This window comes from Malus sylvestris, chromosome 2 (genome assembly GCF_916048215.2).
Source record: "Malus sylvestris chromosome 2, drMalSylv7.2, whole genome shotgun sequence".
Classification (NCBI taxonomy): domain Eukaryota; kingdom Viridiplantae; phylum Streptophyta; class Magnoliopsida; order Rosales; family Rosaceae; genus Malus; species Malus sylvestris.
This window is the reverse complement of record NC_062261.1, coordinates 35,458,340-35,474,500: the sequence shown is the minus strand read 5'-3', so window position 1 is coordinate 35,474,500 and position 16,161 is coordinate 35,458,340. Positions and strand designations below refer to the sequence as shown.

General features: G+C 37.2%; 2 protein-coding genes and 1 long non-coding RNA gene across 4 annotated transcripts; 2 read left to right on the top strand and 1 right to left on the bottom strand.

The window, feature by feature from the left end:
* Positions 1-809: 809 nt before the first annotated feature.
* On the bottom strand, positions 810-2,845 carry LOC126613678 (uncharacterized). Its single transcript, XM_050281261.1, has one exon. It carries the CDS (start codon positions 1,856-1,858, stop codon positions 1,274-1,276), a length of 585 nt encoding a protein of 194 aa, XP_050137218.1. The 5' UTR covers positions 1,859-2,845; the 3' UTR covers positions 810-1,273.
* Positions 2,846-5,917: 3,072 nt separating this feature from the next.
* LOC126613677 (basic leucine zipper 24-like) lies at positions 5,918-8,514 on the top strand. Of its 2 annotated transcripts, none has more exons than XM_050281259.1 (3): positions 5,918-6,013; positions 6,363-6,531; positions 6,621-8,514. In XM_050281259.1, the coding sequence occupies exon 3, from the start codon at positions 6,680-6,682 to the stop codon at positions 7,415-7,417; it is 738 nt and encodes a 245-aa protein (XP_050137216.1). In that variant the 5' UTR covers positions 5,918-6,013; positions 6,363-6,531; positions 6,621-6,679; the 3' UTR covers positions 7,418-8,514. The 2 variants fall into 2 exon arrangements, with proteins under 2 accessions (XP_050137216.1, XP_050137217.1); XM_050281260.1 differs by having other exon boundaries at positions 5,922-6,013; positions 6,414-6,531.
* A 4,921-nt stretch (positions 8,515-13,435) lies between these two features.
* LOC126613679 (uncharacterized) lies at positions 13,436-13,773 on the top strand. Its single transcript, XR_007620168.1, has 2 exons — positions 13,436-13,547; positions 13,645-13,773. It is a non-coding gene; the product is annotated as an uncharacterized LOC126613679 (long non-coding RNA).
* The last annotated feature ends 2,388 nt before the right edge of the window (positions 13,774-16,161 follow it).

Below are 16,161 nucleotides of genomic sequence, written 5' to 3'. Positions count from 1 at the left end.
AATTTATGCCTTACCCAGGATAGACTGCATGTTAGGATATACGACCTTTGCCTAAACTAGGAGAGAATCATTCACTTAAGGAAAACTATGGTCTAATGTGCCTGACAAGGACTTAGATACGGGAATTATCATCTAAAGAATTGAAAGATCCATTGAATGCATTGCAACCTAAATTAGATTGCTTGTGGTTGATTCCGAATCCCTAGATTTTCATCACTTGCCTTATAACACAACGTTTCTTTTCTTTGATTTCAGTTTTTACTTAAGGTTATGTTTTTGTTCATTTATAAAATCATCACAACAAATTCTTTACATCCTTGATTGATTTATTAATTAAGATCGAGTCTAGTTTGTTGTTTGGGGTTGTGTGTCATTAATATTATTAGATTTGGTTTAGTTTATCAAATTGGAGATTTAATTAGAATCCTCGTGGGAACGATACTTGGACTTGCAACACGCTATATTACGACTATCTTGTGCACTTGCAAGTTTACACCACTCACATGAATGTTGACATAAATGATGGTCATGAATGTTTATGTATGATTTGACATGAGTGATGCTCATGAATGTTTATATATGATTGACATGAGTGATGCTCATGTATAATTTTGGAGTACTGGACGTACTTTTGATCACCTAGTTGGTGATAATAGCGGCAGGCTGCCGAATAATTTTGAAGTACTGGGCATACTTTTGATCACCTGGTTGGTGATAATAGAGGCCTGGCTCTTTTAAGCATATGGGCATTCGCCCTTCACACAACATTCCAACCCATTATTTTGGGCTTGCCCTTTTTTTAATTTTTTTTAATTTTTTATGATTACCCTCTGATGGGGTTTATACAGATGTCTCTGAAAAATAAGAAAAATAAAGTACATCATTCTGGTGGGGTGTTTATTCCTTGTTTTTGTAGTGTCCCCATGTGCCTCCCTTTTGCTTTCTCTTTATTTTTCTTTGTTTTGGCAGATGACAGACAAGGGAATAATGCCATTTCCTTTTTTTGTTGCTTTTGCTTTCGTTTTCTCTTTTCTTTTCTGCTTTTGTTTCCCCTGCACGCTCTCAGTCTCTTTCCACATTCAGACCTACTTTTTCTTTTTATCTTCTTCCTTTAATGCTTTTTCTGAAATATTCTCTCAACAACATCATTCTTCAACCCATGTTTAGCCCATCCTCCGGCCTGCTATTAACGAGATCGAGCTTCACGGGGTCCATCACGGAGAGCATGGCGTCCACGGCCATTGGCCCGAGCATAGTCGGGTACTGGAGGAGCTCATCTTGGCAGAGGCCAGAATCTTTGCTGCTTGGCGGAGACAGAGCCAGATTCGTCACCAACTTTTCCCGCATTGTTTGAGTAGAGAGAGATTTGGTCTTGATGCATGCTGAGAGATCTCCATCTGAATGTAGGGCCTCTGTAGACAGAAGGGCCAAAACCAACTGATGGTTGAAGAATATGGGCATTATGGATGTTGAATACAGACCCAGAACCGATAATCTCAAAAACACTGCAATCAGACTGCAGCATTGAGCTCAAACCAGGCTTCTTCACACATACCTTCATCAAAGCTTCCCCTGGATACTCGATGTATTTTTCAACAGAGTTTTCCTCAGAGTGAAAGGGACCCAATAAAGCAGAAACAGCAACCTCTTCATCGCTATCAGATTTCCTCTTCAAAACCACATCTTGGGACCGTGGTGAATCCCACTCCACCACAAAATAACCTAATGAAGAGCTTCCTCTTTCCTGAAAGGGATTAGAGGAAAGTTCGTATTGTATCTCAGACTGCGAAGCTCTGAGCAAGTTGCATTGTTTGAGAGCTTTGAGACCCTGCCGCGCCAGACCCATCGCCTTCGACATTCTCCACCCTCTGTCCCTCTCTTTCTGCCGGGAATGGCACCGACGAGTAGAGATCTGGCATTCTCGGCTTGGGTCTGCTCGTTCTCGGAGAACTCCCGCTCTAGAGCTTGATCAATCATGTCAACAAAGCTGTCCTCTTCCCCACGACGAGACCAGTTCTTCAACCCGGCATTGGTCTTCGCATCGGCCACGGCCACCGAGTTCGACTGAGTCGACTCGGCGGACTCTGTGGGAACAGTAACGAAAAGACAGAAAAGAAGAAAAAATAGCAAGAGAACCGTAGGCGATCGTAGCCTCATTGGAGAAGCTGCGGTCCTGAGTGTGCATAGAGTGACCCCAGCGGCCGGCGCAAGTTAGCAAACGCGACCGTCGTATTCGGTTTGCTGTGAGAGGGAAAAAGTTTCATTTGAGTTTTTGGAGATGGAGGAGGTGGGATCGATAAGCGACGGCGGTGGTGGGTTTGTGGTGAATGGAGAGGCCTTCAAGTTTCTTGCTTTCGCCATGGAAATTACAGAGTGGTGCTTTTCTGTAATTGGGATTTTGGAAGAAGCTCTATTTTTTGTAAATTTTGGGTTTTGATAGAGATGGGCTTTTCTAGGTTTTTAGAGAGAGAGTGGTGTTCTTGGTTTTTTTTTTTTTTTTGGTAGAGGTGAAAGAGATCAGAAGCAAGAGAGAGGCAGAGAGAGTTTTGGTTGTCTCTTGGGTTTTGCAGATTCACGGCGGAGGTGAAAAATTGAGAGAGAACCAACATAGCTTTTCATGTCGTTTCCCACAAACGACGCCAAATGTTAATGCACGAAACCGGAGGTCTTGGAACAACGTAAATCCGACCGTGAATCTGCAAGAAAGTAAATAACACAAGATGTATCGTGGTTCACCCTAAGGTTTGGGCTACGTCCACACTGATATTGTATTTATGAGGAAGAGAGAGCTCTGAATATGAGAGTGAGAGCTTTGAGAGAGCTTAGAGCTTAGGGGATGTGAGGAGGCTTCTGAGCCTTAGCGTTTGTGAGGGTGAGGAGACCCTTTTATAGAATAAGGGCTCCTCCCATTTTTACATATTTGTCCCTTCCTTTATTACATAATTACATTTGAGTCCCCTGAATATTTATACAGACCCTAAGTATGGTACAAACAATATGTATACGGGAACCACATGGCAAATTTGATTTCAACTTCAAAATGTAATGAACACCGGAGATTATACACTCCAGTTGGCATTGGCCTCAGCAAACGGTGCAGAACTGCAGGTTCGATTGAACGACCAGAGCCCCAACGACCGACATCATTTTACAACTAGGCTAATAGGGAAGGACAATGCTATTGCAAGGCATGGAATTCATGGTTTGTACCGGCTGTTCAGTGTTGTTGTGCCAAGCTTTCGACTACGAGAAGGAAACAACACTATCTATCTTACTCAGTCCAGAAGTGCAAATGGCCCTTTCTCAGGTATCATGTACGACTATATCCGACTAGAAGGATCTCCTCCGAAGTGATCGTATAGGTTGGAAAAGTTAGCTAATTAAGTTTTGCAATTTGATTTACTTTTTAAGTTAGGGTATTTTTAGTATTTGATATTTATAGTGTTTTGCGGTATGTTGCGATTTTTCCCCTAATTTCAACTAGAGTATAACATTGTTTTCTGATTTATTGTTTATTTTATGTTTATTTCAGAGTTAGAACTATATAATACAAGTTTCGACAAGTTAACAACGAAAGCATTTGTATGAAATATATGGTATAAATCACGTTTCTGAATTACAATATGAAACATGGATTACTTCATGTCCACTAACATGACCAGATTTGAAAATAGTCTTGGATCAAACACTACTGAAACATGCAAACTCCAAGGTTTACTCATCCTCCGGCCTCGGCCGCAACCTGGCGAGTTTGGTGGTAACAATGACATCCAACTGGGCAGCACGCTCGAAAATCTCCCTTCTCTTCCGGGTGGAAATGTTTTGTGTTATCTCCTAGGTCCGAAATGTTATTTGCTAATGCGACACATAAATAAATCCTACAAATTTAATTTAATTAAAAATAAATTAGAAATAAGTTCAATAATTTAATAATTAATTAAAAAGTTTGTCAACCCATGAACTCAGTCCGGCAATTACCTCCAATCCCAACTCACTCTTCTACCTCCATCTATGGTAGCCTTTGCCATCTTTATTCTGGAAAAAAAAAATTCTCAAGACACTCATTTTTCACCCTTCGACACCCTTCATCGAAATTGACCAGGATTGAGACCACCTTTGGCGATAGCTTGAATTGGTGACGACTTCTGTGACATCACCGTTGACGTTTGGGTGATCAACATCCTTACAACCTTAATCTTGGAGAGCTTGTTGAGCGCTCCCTTGGTGATCATGGTGATACGAAGAACGGCTAGCTAGCTCTGCCTTGAGATAATCTGATTGTGTATAACAAAAATTTTGATGGAATTGTGATCAATGGACCATATTGATTTGTGACACCTATTTTCAAGGACTACATTGATTGATTTTCAATTTCAGGGACCATATTTATATAGTGTGGGTCAAATTTAGGGACCATTTATGATAAAAGCCTGTAAATCTTGTGGGATCCATTTATGTGCCACATTAGTATATAACAGAAATTTTTTGACAAAATTATGATGGAAGGTTCACATTGATTTGCAACACTTATTTTCAGGAACTACATTGAAGACTTTCAATTTCAGAAACCATCTTGATTGTGTAGGTCAATTCAATGGACCATTTTTTATAAAAACCCTTCTTTTTATGACCTCAAAAAGAATTTCAGTTATTTTTTTTAACAAATAATATTACTTACACTAAGAGGGATGGAGTGTGTTTAGCCTCATAATGAGTTAGCAATTACCCAACTATTTTCATACAACTTTTAGTTTTCTTTTAATTTGAAAATTAAAAACGGTTATCAAAGAAGTTTAAAATTGGCCATTTTATGGAGGTGGCCTTCTTTGCGGGTGTCAAATTAGAGAGTTTGTGTGAGGGCCCCCTCCGCGCGATCAGAGAATCCATGTCGTTGAAAATTGATCCAACAACTACAAATAAGGGCTCATTTTAAAAGTTATAATAACATCAGCCGTTGGATCAAATTTCAACCGCACGAATTTCCTGATTTAGTTGATTAGGAGGAAGGAATCTGAAGAAGATTTCTTTGTTGCCAAGCCACAACAATTCTCCATTTTATGGCACAAATTATGATAATAAACCCAATTTAAAGGAAGAAGCGGAAGGAGAAATAATAAATACACATTATTTTTAGTCTTTTACATATTTATATTTAATTATATGTAAAAATAGATGTGTAATAAATTAAAATAATGGGTGTGAAAATTAGGTCCAGAACTGAAAAGCACGTTACAGGCCCTGTCACACTGGCACACATAAAAATACAAAATATGCCATGTGTATTATCTGAACGCGCTGGGAATAAAACTGGGAATCTGGATCTTTATTGGATTCTCTTTGTGTGAGAATCTCAGATATTCGTGAATCGTGTCTGTTTATCGTATATCTTACCATCAGAAATTATTTTTAATAAAAATTAAACATAAACTGTACTTGATAAAAATTGATTGCATAATGTACGATGAATGAACACGATTCACGAGTCTCTATGATCCTCACCAAAAGAATCCAGAGAGGATCCTGTTGGTACTGTTGAGTGTTTGACATTTTATCCTGTGACAAAAGTGCTAGAGAAATAGGGATTTTAGGAATTTTGTAATCATATCTGTTTATCGTACATCGTTAGATCAGTTTTCGTTAGTTACTATTTATATTTGAATTTTAAATGATTTCTGACCGTACGATGTACGATAAAAGGACACGATTGTGAAATCCCTAGCATCACCAGGCCGGATCCTTTTCCAAGAAATAGAGGGAGGCAGATTCTCTGCCCTCCCACTTCTCGTGCCCTTGTTTGTGTGGTCACGGTTAAGCCACGTCAATATTTTATATTATTTTTGTCTTATTATCTCTATAAAAAAATAATATAAAATGTTAACGTGGTTTAACCGTAATCATATAAAATAGGAGGGTACGGAAAGTGAGAGGCAGAGAATCTGCCACCGAAATAGAGGTGTTTGACATCTGAAGGTGGCAGATGGATCATGTTCACAGAATCTTACGCAAATATCAGGTAACTAATAAATCATACTGCTTTCACAAAGAATTCCACAATTTTCTGGCTCACAATTTGATCAAGCTATCATCTTCTTGCTTATCTATATTCTGCAACAGATGTCTGCTTTCTATATTCTCTTCTGTTCCATCATATATATTATTGCCCCACTTAAAAGTTTTTATTCTCTTCAGCAGTGGAATCGAATTTATCAATTACCCTCTACTTCTTTGGTTGAATTTATATCTTCTTTAATATATATTTCTGCAAAAAAACTTGTTTCCATTTCAAGCCCTCTATTTCTGAGTTCAGCCCATGGTTGATTTTCTGCTTATATGTTCAAATAAGTTATTGAATATTTTTTCAGAGGGATCTACTGCTTGTATATGTTCTTGATTTAGATTTGATTTGGATCCAGTCAAAGGGGACTCCGCAGAAATTTCGATAAAGTCCTTTCACTAATGAAATTTGTCTTCAAAGTTCATCCCACTTCAATTTTGAATCCCGGACCTGCAGTCAAGCCCTCATACTTTTGAGTAAGAACTAAGTTTGGTTTAATTATGCATCAAGTTATTATATTTGTATACCAATAAAATGGGAATTGACCCAATTGTGTATTTTGCAGATAATATTTCTTGTGTGTTTAGCTTCAAATTGTTCTTATTTCAAGTAATCAAAGAAAACATGGATGATGGGGAGGTGGTTACTTCAGACCATGCTTTGCTTCCAAATCCCAATTCCTCTAGCAATTTTCATGGTTCAACTTATGAAGATACATTTTTCGATGAATTTTTGAAGACCGCGCGGACGTGCACTCACACTCACACTTGCAACCCACCTGGCCCTGATGCTGCACATACACACACTTGCTACCACACACACACCCAAATTCTTTCATCGGAAGATGATGATGGTACCAAGAATAAAGATCATTCCATCCCGAGACCACGAAGAAGAAGGCCTTCGGGAAATAGAGAAGCAGTTCGGAAGTACAGGGAGAAAAAGAAGGCACATACAGCTTATTTGGAAGAGGAAGTCAAGAAATTGCAGGTGTTGAACCAGCAACTTGTTAGGAAATTACAGGGGCAAGCAATTCTTGAAGCAGAGCGTTTAAGGCTGAGAGGCCTTTTGCTGGAATTTAGAGGAAAGATTGATACTGAGTTGGGTGTTTTCCCCTTCGGAAATCAATGCAACAGTAATACTTATTTCGAGGACAGCCAGTGTAATCTGCAGTCTAGTGTTGGGGCAATGGGACTTCGTTGTCAAACCGATTTACCATGCTTCTGTCCGCCTGTTGGGTCATCCGTTCAGGCTAGTATCGGTGCAAGGGGGGAAACAATGGTGCCATCAGGAGGAAATTGTCAGCCTGCAGTAATTGATTGCCGAGCAAACGCAAATGAGGCGTCAACACAAGCTAAGTAACTTAGTGAAGCAACTATAGTATTAACATGTTAGTTTCTTGTATATACCAGGGTAATTATCCGTATACTAGTCCTAGATATTTTTATAAGTCTATAGGGGCATGTTTACTATTTAACAAAGAGAATAAAAGGTATGGTTATCATTCCCATTCCCGAAAACGCTAGGAATGAAAAGAAAAATGGGCCTCGTGTTGTAAATATGTGTAGATTCCCGATTTCAGCAAGGTATTATTAACAAGTGACTCGTAACAAGGGGTTTATTCTAGAGGTGTGCTATCCACACATCCCATTTTACTTCTCACGCACCCCTTAATAATTTATGTTCATTGATCTTTTTCAATTCATCTGATCCGACGGTTAAAAATTAAAAATATGTGTGAGAAGTAAAATGGGGTGTGTGAATATCACACCCCTTTATCCTATAACTGAACAGTTTGGGTATCATCCTTTATATTTTACGTATGATTTTCATTCCCGAAAATGGAAGTAAACATGTTCTAGCATATTTAGGGTGAAGTTTATTACAGTGTACAAGACGTGTAGTTTGATGTTCATATATATCACGTATATAAGACTTGCTTGCTCCCTTGTTTCCTGATGCATGGTTATAAAACTTTTGTGGATGGAGTTTAATTAGAAATGAAGTCCTTTCAGTCAGTGACTTAATCTATATGATGTTAGACAACAAGATGAAGATGCTACGTTTTCTATTCCTATCTTTCTTCTCTCTCAGTCAACTTTTCACGATTCCGTTTTCATCGTTGCAGTCTCTGATTGTCTGAATTGCTTCCCTGGAATTGTTAAACCCTTGAGCAATGAGCAGACCTCATGTTAGAAAGCCAGGTTTTCACAAATGAAGGGTGGTGAGGGTGCCACACCATTACACTCCGTAGCGTATAAAGCCCATTTTCAATGATTTATTCCAAAAAAGAACAGATGGCATCGAACTCGATCTTCTGGTGCCCTTTCCGTACAGAAATTCTCTCTTGCAATTTAGACAATATCTTACTGGAATCACACATTTGATAAATGCTTGCCATGTATTCAAAAAGTACAACATTGGTCGAATAGATGCTTATCACATAATGTTTTTGGTTACACTTGTGTCTCTCTTTTTTCGTTCTATGGTTAGTCACAATCCTACTATATACAGTATTGATTTGAATCGAGATGCAGTAAGTTGAAAAGGATAGATCCTAACCATCAAGATTGTGATCAACCTACACTAATATACACTAAGGAAGAGAGATAAGAGTTTGAATAAGAGATGCAATGGATTAAAGAGAAATACCTAACCATTAGGACAATCCACCACTTCTTATACGGCTGAAAGTTTTGTTAGTCGGAATAGGATCCTCTCCGGATCCTCTTTGTGGGGATCTGAAGGATCAATCAATCTTGTCCATTCATCGTATATCGTGCGGTTAGAAAACATTTTAAATTTTAAATTAAATATAAATAGTACCTAACAAAAACTAATCGCATGATGTACGATGAACGGATATGATTGATTAATTCCTGGATCCCCACAAAGAGGATCCGGAGATGATCCTTGTCCTTGTTACACTACAAGAATTGTAACTATTAGGGGCATTAGATTAGATGCGGATATATGGATTTGCCTCTATTAATCTTCATTAAGAGCATAAATAAATATTTGCCTCTATTACTTCTTTTAGATGCGTAAGAAAATGCCTCTATTAAAATTTAGATATTAGAGGATAAGTACGCCTCTAATATATATATATTTTTAATTTAATATTAGCATATGGGCACACATAAAGTGTGTGAATATTTTTTGTTTTTGTTTTTGAAATAGGAGAGAGGAAGAGAGTGGTAGAGAATGTGGAAGTGAGAAAGTTATTTATTTATTTATTTATTTTTATTAGAGATATGTTACGATTACATGTAGGTGAGGCTTTGAAAAAAAACAGCAAAATTTGGTTGTGTGAAATTACATTTTTGCCCCATATTTCTTATACATGTTCTGTTTTAATTAGATGGTTAAATTGGTAATTTCATAGGATTTTGGTTGACAATGAGTGTTTTATTAATTAGTAGAGATACATTTCTAAATTCAACATATATTTTCCAAATTTAATAATTTCCATTAGGAGAGGATGTGAATATTTATGCAGTTATATTTAATTATTGGGTTATTATACAAAATGGTTCCTAAGATTTGCATGATCAATAGAAATGGTCTCTGAGATTGAAAATCAATAGAAATGATCCCTAAGATTGTTCACCATCCATGATTTTGGTCATTCCGTTAAAAACTCTTTGGGCAATTTTCAAAACTTTGTAACTCAATCGATTCTTAACCAAATTCAACCCATAATATATCAAAATGAAGATAAAAAAGTGTAGAATAGGATTATACCTATTTGGAACCCCAATGATTTATGGAGACGGACGGAAAATAGCCTGAAAGGTGACTAGTCCGGGGGAAAACTGGAAAACTCATCGAAAACTGGGTAAACTTTAAACGTTCATAACTTCTTCAATACTCAACCAAATCGAGTGATTCAAAATGAAAATCATACTTCTTAATGAGACGAAGAGAATGGCATCTTTCTTTACTACTAACTCGCCGTGGTTTGACTGAAAAAAACTGCTCGAAAGTGGCTAACTCGAAAATGGTTAGCCACTTTCAAGCTGTTGTTCGACCAAACCATGGTGAGTTAGCCTTCGAAGAAGGTACCATTCTCTTCGTCTCGTCAAGAAGTATTATTTTCGTTTTTGAATCACACGATTTGGTTGAGTATTGAAGAAGTTATGAACGTTTAAAATTTACCCAGTTTCTGGCGAGTTTTCCAATTTTTCCACGAACCAGTCACCTTGCAGGATATTTTCCAGCCATCTCCGGCAACCATTGGGTTTCCAAATAGGTATAATCTTATTCTACACTTTCCTATTTTCATTTTGATATATTATGGGTCGAATTTGGTTAAGAAACGATTGAGTAACAAAGCTTTGAAAATTGCCCAAAATCGTTTTTAACGGAAGGACCAAAATCATGGATGGTGGACAATCTCATGGATCATTTCTATTGATTTTCAATCTTAGAGACCATTTCTATTGATCATGCAAATCTCAAGGACCATTTTGTATAATAACCCTTAATTATTTTGTATATTTCCTTAACGTAATAAATAAAAGAAATCATCAAAACCCTATTTCTCTGATAATCGCACATCCATCTCCCCTATTTTCTCTTCCTTTCACGACACAAACTTCCCCATCTCCCTTTTCCTTCATATTTCTTGTCATGCTCTCTCTTTCTTTTCGAGATATTTTTTCTCTTATTTCCTTCTCCATTGGTTATTAATATTGCTATCTTTCTGACACATCCCGATCAAAGTCGAGGCATGCTGGCCGTCACCCGAAGGTGATGTAACCAAAGTGTGAATGATGTAAAAATGTGAATAAATTAAAATAGAAACTAGAACTTATTCAAACTACTAAAGTGAGTCCGCAGTAGTGGGTAGAACCTATAGAATACAAATGTTCAGAGCATAGATGACAAATAGTGCAGTCGAAACTAGAAAAATACTTAATACACAACGGGATAAGTTCCTACGTTTAAACAGGAATATGTCAGAATTGACGCTAATCCTCGCATGCCACAGAGTAGGTCAGCTATCTAGGACCTGGAGGGGCAAAAAGCAAAAGGGTGAGTGGGCACAAAAACAAAGGTTTACAAAATCCATTTATTTTATGAACATACTAACCCCTCGCTGTAAAACATGTATAGTTTCCAGAAAATCATACTACATATAGGTATGAAATCAAATGCATGTCAACAGTAAATCCAGGAGTATGCAACAACAAAATATCTCAACGGCGATATAGATATAATCATGTGCTCAAAAATCTATGCTAGCACGCAAGTCAGAGTCGCCTAATGCGACTTGCACGACTTCACTTATTGCTCATCAATCTATGCTAGCACATAAGTCGGAGTTGCCTAATGCGACTCGTACAACAAGACTAGGTGCAATGATAATATACGCTATAGTGCTACAATCACGTGAAGATTAGTGTTATTCGCTGCCACATACAAGTTGAAATTGTCTATTGCAATCTGTACGACATGACTAGCACCTACTTGGATCCAAGGCGAGCGTGTGGTGTTGATGTGAACAACACGTGAAAGACTAGCCTGGCCCTGGGCTGAGCACTAACACCTGGGTGTAGCAATGATGAGTAGAATATATGAATATAAGCATGCCATAATGATTTAACAATTTCAATCAACATAATAACCTTACCTATACTTACTTGCACATCCTGTAATTATTTTAGCATTTCACAACGGTACAACATTTATGAGCAGGTAAAATGCATATGAATATGCCATGACTATATATAAATCTCAACCACATAACAACATTTTTAAAATTAACAAAACATGGCATAAAATGCATAAATCAATTTAAAAACATTTGTGGAAACTATAAAGTTTATATATATATATATATGTATATATGTGTATATATATATATATGTGTGTGTGTGTATATATATATATATACAAAAACAAAAATGGCCACTCACTGATATGTCGATGGATCGTAGCCCCCTAGTCTCACTTGTCCTCTTACGTCCTCGAGGTAAGTTTCCCCTATATGCGAAACAACTAATACTAATTGGTTAATAAGGACATACACTAAAAGCTAGGAATAACTCCCCATAGTTTGCTCAAACGGAAGGTTTAAATGTACGAAAATGTTCTACTCGAAGTCACGGACCCACACGTGTCAACCATTCGCTGGTCGGAGGCTGGACTTGCCCTCATGCGTTGCCCAACCCACGGCCACACGCAGGCACACGCCTGACAGAACCCTAAAAGACGTTAGGAATATTTCGTTAAATAGTAACGGCGTTACCTGACGTCGTTAGAATATTCCATCAAGTTTGACGGAATATTCGTCATCTTCTCCTGTGGGTTGCCGTTGGCCACCGTTTGGTTTAGTCGAAAATTGGAAAAAGTGGCCGGTTTTTTGGAAAATTTTCAAACCTTTATAGCTTGCTCATTTCCCAATCATTTTTGACAAACTTTACATGGAAATGAAGTTCTTGAGGAGTAGAACAAGTCTATACCTTTTAGAGGTCCAAAAGGTGGATGAAAATGGCTTGAAAGGTTCAGTCAAAAACTCGACTCCTTGAACTTGCTTGTTTTTATGTTGAACATTCTTTAAACTTGTACTAGGAGCCTCGGGGAGTTGAGTAGAAGCTTCTACAACCTTCAAAACGTCATAACTCGGCCGGGATCGCGTTGGTGAAAACTTGTCCGAGTTGGAGCTTCCAAGTTGCTCCTCGTTGACCACTCAAAACTCAACCAAGTCATGATCAGTTGGTACGGTTGTGATTGTGGGGTCGAGTAGAGCACAATGGTGGTGGTCACTAGTTCGATCTATGAGTTTGATGGTGGGTGTATGTGTTACAGAGGATGGCTCGGGTGCCGGGAGAGAGAGACGAAGAAGATGAGAGAGAGTGATGTGTTTTCTGATTGGCTGAGCAAAGAGAGATGATGATTGATTGGGTGAAAGAAAGTGGGAAGCAAAATAATTGGTGGTGAGGTGTAAGGCACGGATCCGGTTTTAAAGAAGAAAAAGGATAGGATTTTGTACATATGAAATCACAAGAAATTTACCGTACCTTATCAAAAACAGTGTTTTACACTGAATAATTTAACACACACTTGTAATGACGAGTACAATTTAATTGTGATAGTAAGAAAAATAATTTAAAGTTGCGTAATTGCGTCCACGACACTTTGCCAACAAGGGCATAAATGTCAATTTACACACTCGGGAAGAAATTACATAGGAAATTAGGGACTGTTAGTCACACTTTTAGTATTGTTTGATTAAATTTTTTCTCTCTCGATCTGCTATTTTGCAGGTATATTTGACGGGGTGTGAAGAATTTGAAGTGAATTGGTTATAAATCTTTTGGTTGTGTTCTTTATTTATCTTTTCTGTTTTATTTTTGTATACATTAGATGATGAATTTCATCATGAATCCAGATTGGATGAATTAGGTTTGATTTTTCTGTTTGTTTTGCAGGTTTTGTATGCTATTCGTATTGCGATGGGTAGATGTTTATCCTCGTTTCTTTTCATGTGAGTTCTACTCAAACATTGTTTTCATTATATTGCATTAATTTTATCTGTTTATATGATTTTGTTTTTCTTGTTCGTGTGAAATGTTGTTACCCAGAAATAGATCAAAGAATGGATCATGGAAGATGCATCATTTTGGTGTATTTGTATTTATCCATCATGTGTCGATCGAAGTTTAATCTTGTATATCTAAAGAGTTTTGAATGAAAAGTAAATTTTGATTCTACTTTTGATTGTATTGATACCATGATGATATATTAGATTTGAACCAAAAATTTTAACACGAAAGAAACCTATTAATAATATCATTTATGGGGAATGAAAACGTTTTTCAATTAAAACAGGTCCAATTATTTATTTATAGCATTAAATTGTAAAATTTGTGAATATTATTAATATTATAATAATACAATAGGGGCAGAATTAAATGTCTTTATTGCTTAATTGCCAGCATGGAATCTAAAACTGGGAGCGGAAATAATCATAATTGAGTGCGGAAATAGTATTAGCGACGCCACTTTTAGCGGCGATTATGTTATTCGCCACTCCTCCTTTTTAGGGGCGAAAATCTATGATAAATCCACCCATTAATGTTTAATAGATGCCAATAAAATTGCCTCTAATACTTACAATTCTTGTAGTGTTAGTCAACCCTTGCACATGATTCTTCCTGTGTTTATTATTTTGTTCCTGTTTCCAATTTTGTTAGTTGTCCTTAGACTATGTGAGGAGAAGGTTGAGGAATTTCAAAGAACGGGGAGGATCAAAGAGGCTAAATTGTGAAGTTCATTGTATTGAATACAAGTCCCACAACGGGAAATTGGAAAAAATAAAACACAATATATAAATGTATGGTTCTACTCTTAATAACATCAAGGTCTTTTGGGTTAAAATTCAACACCTAATAATAGGTAGGTGGTTAAGTTGGGACAACATCGATATGGTTAGAAGTGAACAATGAAATGTCTCTCTGAATATTTGACACATTGTGACTTTGAAACTTGGTTACAATACATCTAAGTACTTAGTACAATCACTGATTAATTATCAGATGTAATGTAATGACATCTAACGACCATATTTGACCTTCAGTAGGTGATTGCTTCTATTTCGAAGGCATGATCTTAGGTAGTTGTCTAGGGGTTCTGAGTGAACAAGGTGACTCCAAACCTTAGTGTGTAGTTACCTCTTTCTTTGTCGTAAAAGATAACTTGCAATTGTGCATGGTTTCTCTTTCCCTGTGAAGCGAAATCAGCTCTGCAATTGCTCAACAGTAATGGAGAAAATTAATACTTGTGTTTGTGGACATATGCATCAGCCGCTCTCTCACTTGCATGTAATGATGGAGATCAAGGGGACATCTTTAACAAAGGTCAATTATTCATTTTGTCAGATTCCATTTTTATTTATCTTCTTCTATCTTATTAAGGCAAAAGGTTTTATGGTTAAAAGTTCAAATCATTTAAAAAATATCCTTTGTTTACAAGTAATAAAAAGAAAAAAAGTTATATGGGGTAAGAGGGTTGAATTGTTTTGCGTTGTGATGCTTTCGTCAAATTAAGGTGATGGCGATCAACTTTTGTAGGTTAAGGATTATGATTTCTTTTTTATTTTCAGCCTTTTTGCTAGATAGACTTTGACTATTCCCACTTTATTGGGCTAGTTTGATGAGAAAGTATTGACTTTTCTCATTAAATGAAATTTCATTTTTTTTTAAACCTCAAAAAGGAGTCTTTTATTCTCATTACTTAGTTAAGAGGCAAAAGTTGTTTTCTTGCATTTTTTATTTTCATTTTTTCGAAAATAAAAATATTTCTTAATAATTATTTTCAATTTTTTTATAAAAACTTGAAGCAAAAATTAAAATTAAAATTAAATATATATATATATATATAAAATCGCTCCTAATGAAGAAAGTGAAGCAGCCCCTAGTGACTCACCTACATCCACGAAATTGCTACATCTCACTATCTTCAAGATCTCACTGATATTGCGAAGGACCCATATGAATTGTTCATGCAACATTTTGCCCCATAATATTGTAGTTTAGCGATGATAACTATTTCCCTCATAAACCTCGAGTGAGACATTTCTTGGACAACAGAAGGGCACATGGCAACAACCTCAGCAAACCCCGCATGCGAAGCAGCCTACCAACTGGCATCAACATTAATTTTGACAAACTGGGGGCCCGGTGGAAACCATTGGGCTGTTGTCGGAGTGACGTGGCTGCTTGACATCAAATTCAGAGCGGGAACACGAGAAGCTTCCATAAACGCACTGGTGTTGGTGGAAATGGCAGCAATCACCTGTTTCGGGTTAATCGGTTGTTGTTGGAAAAGAAAGCAACATCTAGCTTTTCAGATGGGAGCTTCGTTGTAGCTCGTAGGTACCGTCTTTCTGCTCCATGCATTGCGGCGGCTGAGGCACTAGCCATTCTTCATTGGTGCAAGTTGGGTATTTCCTTGGGTCTGAACTCATTTATCATTGAATCCAATTCATTGGAGTCAATTTCATGCCTTAGGGATACGCTAACAAATGGCAGTTGGGAGGCTTTTCCCGCTCTAGTAAAGAGCAAGAAACTGGGAGAATCCTTTCAAGACTGTTGCTAGTC

Coding starts and splice junctions, on each gene's coding strand:
- LOC126613678 (XM_050281261.1), bottom strand. CDS start 1,858: ATGTCGAAGGCGATGGGTCTGGCGCGGCAGGGTCTCAAAGCTCTCAAA.
- LOC126613677 (XM_050281259.1), top strand. CDS start 6,680: ATGGATGATGGGGAGGTGGTTACTTCAGACCATGCTTTGCTTCCAAAT.